The sequence below is a fragment of the Xyrauchen texanus genome, chromosome 50 (assembly GCF_025860055.1).
Source record: "Xyrauchen texanus isolate HMW12.3.18 chromosome 50, RBS_HiC_50CHRs, whole genome shotgun sequence".
NCBI classification, from domain to species: domain Eukaryota; kingdom Metazoa; phylum Chordata; class Actinopteri; order Cypriniformes; family Catostomidae; genus Xyrauchen; species Xyrauchen texanus.
Genome location: NC_068325.1, coordinates 11,675,053 through 11,684,556, shown reverse-complemented (window position 1 = coordinate 11,684,556; position 9,504 = coordinate 11,675,053). Strand labels below are relative to the sequence as shown.

The 9,504-nt window shown below is 36.3% G+C and overlaps 1 protein-coding gene across 3 annotated transcripts in view; it reads right to left on the bottom strand.

Moving 5' to 3' along the window:
• Window positions 1-572: 572 nt before the first annotated feature.
• The window catches only part of LOC127640955 (guanine nucleotide-binding protein G(q) subunit alpha-like), a 32,895-nt gene continuing 23,963 nt past the window's right edge, over window positions 573-9,504 (bottom strand). For all 3 annotated transcript variants that reach the window (XM_052123694.1, XM_052123695.1, XM_052123696.1), the window contains 3 exons: window positions 7,068-7,197; window positions 5,195-5,348; window positions 573-4,641 (listed from right to left, as the gene is read on the bottom strand). In XM_052123694.1, the coding sequence (XP_051979654.1) occupies window positions 4,451-4,641; window positions 5,195-5,348; window positions 7,068-7,197 (475 nt within the window). In that variant the 3' untranslated portion in view covers window positions 573-4,450. The remainder of the gene's footprint in view (window positions 4,642-5,194; window positions 5,349-7,067; window positions 7,198-9,504) is intronic.

Below are 9,504 nucleotides of genomic sequence, written 5' to 3'. Positions count from 1 at the left end.
TGGCTTCAATATCTCAGAAAAGATATTCAAAATCTCTTCCGTAGCGTAAGCTAGCTTACGCAATACTCGTTCCCTCGTCTAGAGAGAACCGAGGTTACGTTAGGTAACCGATTCGTTTGCCTGAGTGTTCGTGCCTGTGGTGTGAAATTGTAAACCCAAGCCTCGTGTCGAAATGTACACTTTATCACTCTATTTATTATTCTGTCCAAAAATGTAATTTTTATTAATTTCTGGTTTCATGATTTTTGGTAGACCCTTACATAAATTTACAGTGGTAGGCTAACCATAATTTCAAGGATCAATGACTTTATTAAGCATAGTTATTGACATCAAGAAAACGACTTAATTTAAGAGCTCACAAACGGTGTACGATCTATTCTAAATTTTATTTTCAGAAGATTGTTATAATTAATACCGAATTAAGTCGCAAGTTTTATTGTATTAGCAATAACTGCAATGTAAACTATGGTAAATAAGGAGAATTACAATCTAAAAACTATAAGATGGTCAGCTTTCATAAAAGGTAGATGCTGTAAATGAAGCCCAGCACAAAACCACAAGTATAGGAACAAATTTTATTCCAATTTAAAATGGATATTTTTTCTTTAAAAGGAGAAGGCTATGAAAGTCATTTTCATGTATGAATGAGGTTCAGGCAACAGTGGTTGAAATGAAACATACAAAAATGAAATATGTCTAAAATACTGTAAATGAACAATAATTAAGCCCCTTGTCAGCAGGGTTTCACGTTAATGCAGTTTCTCCTTTACCCAACCCTCTCCACCGAAAACAAACATGCAATTAAAATGAAATTTCTTTTAAAAACAGCAGTTTGTCATCTTTATTCTTGAATGCAGAATAAAATTGTCCTTTTCCTGTTGCGTTATTTACCATAATCACATACTTTTTACTATTTATTTGTTTTAAAAACCGGACCATAAAATACACAAGTCCTTTTTTAAATGATTTCCACAACATTGGCACTTGTAAAGAGTCTGGCTCTACAAATCAAAGGGATTGGCACACTCAATATAGTACATCATTTACATTTGGTATGCTTTAAAATAGAAAAAAAGAACAGAAAAAAAAGAGCAACCAACTGAACAAGAAATACATTACAAAGTAATACAATACTTTGATTTTATACACCACTACACAAGTTTATTTTTAACCTGTTTTATCAAAAACAAATGTATTATATTAAAGTGTCCTACATACAATTGTTCAGGTAATGCACTGACATCAGAAAATAAAGTAAAAGATAGCTTCATATTGTACGCATCCATCACAACAGTGTGGACCTCAAGCAAAAGCATCATTTCTATTCATTAGTGTTTGCATCTCTCCAAGTACCAGGAACAAGTTTGGAGGAACAGATTCATCAAGAGAGTAGAGTAAGTTCCATTACTTACGGCAGAGTAGGTTCAGTGCATTGACCCAGGGAGGAAAACATATCAACCTTCACCACAAACTTTTGAAAATGACAAAAATCTTAAAATCACTATGTTGATGGACAGCACTTCAGTAATCAAATCAATTTTTACCATCTGTGCAACAAATCCTGATGTTTTTGCTGTACTTCAGTACTTAATGGGTACAAAATGACTAGCTTTAGTTTTTTCTGCAGGAAAATGCATGAATGAATGAATGAATGAATTTGTAGTTTCTCAGGTGCAGATTAGGCCTAGCCCTTAAAAATAAAGCCTGTATATACACAAGCGTCAAACTTCCACATGTTCAGAAATGCCATCATAATTTGCAGTACCTCCACTTTTAAATTGGCATATTGACCACCGACAGTACCATTAAACACAGTATAAAATGGAATATGAAGATTCACCAAGAAACATTACTGTATGCAAATTTTGGATATTTGAGAAACGAAAAGAAAAAAATAAATACAAATAAACAGCAGATTAACTGGCCTGGTATGGGAGGGTTGTTCAGTTAAGAATTCCATGATTGACAATTTGGCAAACAATAAATGCAAAATGCACTGTAAAGTTTCAAATGGATACTGAAGTGATTATTTAAAATGCAAAGAACAGCAAATATATACAGCTATGTTTGTGGGAAAACGCATACGAATTGCATCCTTTCAAAGATGTGCAACCAGACACTTCCAAACAGAGCAAATTGTCACAAATAGAGAAACTTTGTAAAATACATTCAATTACAGGTAAAACAAACTGGTGAAATTTTATTTGCCAATAAGTGACTCTTAAGTGACTGTGGTTCATATATTGTTAAAAGCGCAATTTCTGTCTCTTCTCAGATTCAATGTAGATTCACATTTTCTCAAGCTTCTATTTTGTCAAGATAATACAATACCAATTCAACAGAATAAGACAAGAGTCCCTCTGTGTACATGCGCCACTGTGCAATAAATCTCTCAAGTTGTCCAAAAACAGTGAACTGTACGGTGTGCCATAAACTGACTAGTACACGAGCCTCAAGAGTAATATGTTTAACCGCTGTGGCCCCAAAACCGGACAAATAATGCACAACACAACTGTGAAACGAACACCGTTTATCACGACCAAGGAAAGCGGTTAACACTTAACCCCTCAATTTATAGAATTAACCTGATCGTACTCTGGAGAAAGCAGTCAGTCCAAATGCATTAGCTTACTTGAGAAATAACTAATAACTAATTTTATAAAGAGGACTTTATCCATTCTGAAGATTGCGAGGACCTCACATGACCAGAAATATCTTTAATTTCAAGGTGTTCCCTGGACACATTGCAAGCTGAACCTACGGAAATGGCAGGAGTCCCCACACCGTCCCCAATTCTTATACCAACTTCTGCGTACCTATTGCTCTATAGTCTTCATAGAGTCTTCATTCTGTCAGCTCCGCCCAAAATTAGCCCTTATGAAAGTATGAAAACTCACCTGAATTACATTGTAAAGATAAAAAAAAAAAAAAAAAAGCTATGAAACATACTAAGGAATCCAAAAAGCTATCAAGCAAGAAGGTACTACGAAACCAAGAGCAAACTCTGAAATTACGAAAATGCAAGCAGAGACCAGTTAAATTCTCAATTTGCTATTTGTATAAAGCAACGTTCATGTAGTGGAAATTCAACTTCCATTTAAGCATTTCAAATATTCAAAAAAGAACAGAACTGTGACAATCAATTACAAAATACCAAAAGAAAAGTAGATCACTTGCCAATGGATTTTTACAGCAGTACAGACTCAATCCCCACTTTCATTGTAGTGCGGTCATGTGGAAAAGTGAGTCCAATTTTCCACATCATTATATATCTGGTCCATAAATTACATAAATAAAAAAAAACTAATTGATTTAACTCTATAGCACTTTTGTACTGCGCTGCCCAAAGAGGTGTTATCCTACATGGAACAAACATTTTTATGAACATTTGAATCACTGGATATTCTGATTTCAATGTTCCTCACCACATCTACGACAACAAAATCCACACAAATATTCATGTTATACGGTGTAGAAACTTGAATGAATTGGCTGGGTAATCCATTATTTTGATTTCTCTGTTCAAAAGACCAAAAATTTAACTGATTTGTGAAACAGCATGTAAACAAATCACAATCTTTCGCAACCTTCCGTAAATATCTTTACATACTAGCTCTATCCCTTTAATTGTACTGATTATATACCCAATACTGGCAAATATCGAACTTAAGAAAACAGTATGCCTCATAAAGAGAACATTTGTGAATACAAGGAACTGGCAAATGTTGCAAACAATTTTGGGAAGGAGGAACTTTGTTAAGAGTTGTAAAAACAAAATCCAATGACATTTAGAAAACTGGTGTGGTTTTCATTACTCATTTAATCTTCCTAGTATTACAGAAAAAAGTCACGTGGTGCATCATCTCTCTTCAAAGTACGCCAGTAGTGATGGATAAACTTGAATCTCTATACATGACCCCTAATATAGTATTAAACCAAATGTAATCGCTTCCACCTCCTCTAGTGTTGTAGCATCTAATGGCTAAACTTACACCTGGTTAAATTCAGTGATACGAGGTGAAGTTTAGACTCGATGCGCACAGGATGTCCTTTAAGCATCTTGCCCACTCTTCATTAAAGATGCGTGCATCTTCACCCAGAGTGTTTCCGTTAAGTTCGTACCTTAGTTCCACTCAGGTAGAGCTCACCTGCAGCCCATCTACAAAGCAAATTAATGCCATTTATCATTAGGCAACACTTAAGTGGCCCAGCCCTCATGTTTAACCGAGAACAAACGAGGAAGATGATACATCTATTAACTGGAGGGATACGCCAAGAGTCAACACTCATCCAGAGAAAAACAGGCAAATAAAAGGACTAAGAACATGAAGATCCAGTGGCTAATGGGGTGAAGCGGTCAATTATTGTGCATGTGTCTAATACATAGAGGTGTGTAGTGCTTTCAGCCATGTGTGGGCTGCAGGTGTCTCTCTCTTTCGGTCTCTCCCTCTCACACCAGGTTATACTCTTTGAGGTTGTGCTGCAGGATGGTGTCCTTGACCGCTGCGAAGACGAAGCGGATGTTTTCGGTGTCTGTAGCGCAAGTGAAGTGCGAGTAGATGATCTTGTCGCTGTCCGGGTTCAGGTCCACAAACATCTTCAGAATGAACTCGCGGCCTGCCTGGGCGTCCCTCTGCGGACCTGTGGGTTGGTGGAGAGGTTAGTAATAAATTCAACTAGCCTTCATCTAAGCTAGGCATGATGACAGAGAACCAACATGGAAAATGTGCTCTTTAGGGGGCGTCGACACAAGGGTTTTTATTGTATACGAAGACGAAAACTATTGATTTAAAAATGTTTGTAAACTGAAATAAAACAAAGTAAAAAAGAAAAAAAGAAAGAACTAAAATGACACTAAAAAGCTAACTGAAATTACAAAAACAAATGCTTAACTAAATGAGTTATCTGCAAAACCGATTTTGGACAAATTATGGACATAATCTGTTCACCCTTAAGATATAACGATATTAAAAATGAAACGAGATCATGAAATAAATACAAAACTGAATACAAAAAAAAAAGTGAATCTGGAACGTTTCTTGTGTGAAAGCCACCTTAGAGTGGAGGAAGGGACATCTTCCACAATCATCATGTTATATTTTCATTTCAACACATGTAATTGCAGTTCAAAAGTCTACCACATGGTGTCATTGCAGGCTTTATCTGAAACTTAAATTGTAAAAGAAATATTTACCATCAAATTCAGGGAAATAGTCTACCAGGTGAGAGTACATGATCTTCTCCTCCAGCAGGTCCTTCTTGTTGAGGAACAGAATGACTGAAGAGTTCTGGAACCAGGGGTAGGTTATGATTGTGCGAAACAGCGCTTTGCTCTCCTCCATTCGATTCTGTATGATTTAAAACCAAAAAGTCCATAATGAGAGGATGGCCCTGCAGTGCTTGAAATAAGGGCTAATGCATCATTGAGCATAACTGTGGTTGGATTTACATTGTACTATAGCTAATGGGATTCTATAGTCTTCAATTGCCACAGAGCTCTATTAGGAAACTATTTGGAACATGGTTTTTCAAACAGTTTTTACACCATTTGCAAACTAATTATCAGCAAGACCTCAGGGAATCAGATTTGCAGAACTCTAGATATCATAAACTAAAAAAAAAATTTTTTTTTAATATGATGGCATTACCATTCAATTTGGTCATGTACCATGGTAGTGCACTGGTTTTCTCGACTCCTACCCACAGTAATATCAAATTTTTTGGATATGTACCATGGCAATACCGGTTTATAGAATATGAACCATGGTAATGCCGTAGTTTTTAGGAATGTGAACCATGGTTAGTTTTAGTTTGTTTGGCATTTATTCAGCTACAATGGTCATTTTGAGCAAATACAGGTGATGATCAAACAACTCAAATGCAACACACCTTGCAAAAAAACATTACATATGGGAAAAAGACTGTTCAATCCAGTACAGTAAATCAATTCTATAAAAAGATCCTTGCACTTTTGGTAATTCCAAGAGCTTTCCTGGGAATCTTATAAAACAAGACTTAAGGTTTTTCCAGATAAAAAGCATTGTCTCATGATGTTAAAAATAGGGAAGGTCAGGAGCAAATGCTTCACAGTAAAAGTGATACAATATTGGCATTTTGGTGGTTGTTCACCTTTCAATAAATATCCATGGGTCAGTCTAGTGTGGTCTATATGACATCTTGTGTATACCACTTGGTCATGTCTAGATTTGAAGGGATAAGTGTATCTTATTCCAACCACAGGATAGTTTGTTATGAAGACATCCTTCCCCATCAGTTTATTTAAAATATAGTTGTTGAATAGGGGCTAAAGGTCTGAGGGTGGGATTCTGCACTCTTTAATTCTTTCTGTGAGAGCTTTTTTAGCGAACGTGTCTGCTTGCACATTTCCATGAAGATTTCCTATGTCCCGGGATCCAACAAACTATTATTATGTTGTAAGTTTTCCTCTGCAGCTCATTTGGTTTCATTAAAATATCAACAATAATGGGATGTTCCATCTTCAAAAATTCCAGTGCTTGAAGACAGGATTTTGAGTCAGTGAGTACAATAAAGTTCCACTCTTTTGCAATTTCAATATGTACCAAAGCCAGAAGTAGAGCACGGGCCTCTGCTGTAAAAATTTAACTTTGGTCTTGGAATGCAAATGCCATAATGTAGGTGACATGAACCATGGTATGGTTCTTAGGAATGTGAATCATGGTAATACCAGTTTTTAGGATAGAATCATGGTAAACCAGTTTTTAGGATGGGAATCATGGTAATACCAGTTTTTAGGACGTGTACCATGGTAATACCAGTTTTTAGGGGGAGTACCATGGTAATACAATAGTTTTTAGGATTGGTTCCATAGTAATACCAGTTTAGCATTTGAATCATAACAATAGTTATGTGAATCATGGTAATACAGATGCTATGAGAAATGAACCAATTAAGGTAGATGAGGGTGTTTAGTCTAATCAAACCTTTTCGCCTCTGTACAACATCTGAGACTACTTTCTCTTCCACATATTCAAACCAGTTCAGACACAGTTAAAAAAAATTAAAAAAAAAAAGAAATCTTTATTTACCTCATTGTCAGACTCCACAAGGACCTGGTCATATTCGCTCAGGGCAACCAAGAACATGATGGACGTGACGTTCTCAAAGCAGTGGATCCACTTCCTGCGCTCTGATCTTTGCCCTCCAACATCCACCATCCTGAGATGGAGGCAAGAACATAAGTAGACATAGAAAACCATTTTCCACTGACACAGTGCTGATGCCCAATCTGGCCCCATTCCACACATTTCCACTGAAGATAAGGTGGGATAACATGCCCATGTTAAGTTTAAAAAAAGAAATACCAATTCCATTTGGTTAGACTGAAGTGAAACTTATCTAGATTGCTCCCATTATAAATCAATGAATAGTCTACACTAAAAAGCGCCCAAATTGCATTATAAATGTATATAAAATTGTGTGTTGATTGATTAGTATGAACCCCAAGTAACAGTCATCATTTTGGAGTCAGTGGAAATGCCAGCTGGTTCTAAAATAGGTTTGCAGATCCCTTGGCCAAGCAACTGATGCAAACAAAATTTCAGTGGAAAAGAGGTACTTGATTTGTCTAAGACTAATAATGTTCCTGTTTACACTCTTAGCTGGTTTTAAAACATTTTGTTGCACAATTGAATTGAGAGTAATAATTGTTTTGACAGAGCGGATTCATAACCAATTGCAAATTAACTGTAATGGCCTTGCATGCCACCAAAAACTAATAGGTCTTCTACTCAAAGATGGAATCACTTGTCATACAAAATTAGATACTTCTTAAAAACCACACCAGTAAATATGAAATTAGCATTCTGCCAGAGAAATTATGAAGTTAACCTTATTACATTGGGAATTTATTGTTGCCGACGTACACAAATTAAGTTTGCCAGTGTGCATTTTCCAGGTTATTAGCCATTTGGATAATAGAATCGAACTTCTGTTTATTATGAACCAAACAACAGAAGCTCCAACCATGACAGCTGAGGCAGGATGTCGCCAATCTAATGTCAAATTACAGGACTATTGAGATGAAAAAATAGCATGCAAATATAATTTTATTTGCAATCATGATGCTGGAGAATTTTAGGGCGAATGTACTTCTCTGCAGTCATGTATGGATCCGCGCAATACATTTTAATTTTCACAATATATTTGTGACCATTTTGCTGGTGATGGACTACTAAATCATTGTGATATTCACAATGGCGCGTAATGCATGACATTACGTTTCTTAAAAATTCTAATGACACTAATTTAGCGAGTTTTAGAGTCAAGACAGATATTTTAATAGCAACATCGATTTACACTCTTTAACAAAAACACCGTTACGGTTAAGTTAAATGTATTTCTGTGAATCAGTTCAAACCAGCCATTTAATTTAAAAACAGTTGGATTCAAAACTGATTCAGTTGTTTGCTTGTGTCACTCAAATAGTCCCTGTGTGTCATTTCTCATGTATTAAAATGTTATATCCATCTATCCATCCATCTATATATCATTGAAAAGTACAGACACACAGATTGTCAAAAAGCTATACTGTACATACTGCAAAAAAAATACTGTAAATATATACATAGCATTTTATTAGGTGCACTTGTAAACCTTATTCTTGCCATTATCTAATCAGCCAATTGTGTGGCAGCAGTTCATAAAATCATTCAGATACGGGTCAGGAGCTTCAGTTAAATGTTCACAACTATCAGAATCAGTTCAATTTCGGTAACTGCTAATCTCCTGGGATTTTCATGCACAACAGTCTCTGAAGTTTATTCAGCGAGGGGCAGTTCTGTGGACGGAAATGCCATGTTGATCAGAGAGGACAACAGAGAATGGCCAGACAGGCTACGATAACTCCGATAACAACTCTGTACAATTGTAGTGAGCAGAATAGCATCACAGAATGTACAAATGAAAGCTGAGGTTGCATTGGACATAGGCTCCAAAACTGGACAGTTAAAGACTGGCAAATCCTAGCCTGGTCTGATGAATCTCAATTTCTACTAAAGTAAACAGATGGTGGGCCTACTGCAGCATCAGATTTCCATTCTTGGTTGATAGAATTGGAACCTGACATTGTTTTTTGCTGTTGTAGCCCATATGCCTCAAGGTTTGACGTGTTGTCCATTCAAAAAATGCTGTACTGCTCACTACAATTGTACAGAGCAGTTATCTGATTTGTCGTAGCCTTTGTCAGCTCACACCAGTCTGGCCATTCTCTGTTGACCTCTCTCATCAAGGCGTTTCCATCAACAGTACTGCCTTTCACTGGATATTTTATTTTTTTGGCACCATTCTGAGTAAACTCTAGAGACTGTTTTGTGTCAAAATCCCAGGAAAACAGCATTTACAGAAATACCTGCCTGTCTGGCACCAACAATCATGCCACGGTGAAAATCACTGAGATCAAAATTTTTCCCCATTCAGATATGAACAATAACTGAAGCTCCTGACCTCTATCTGCAGTACTTTACG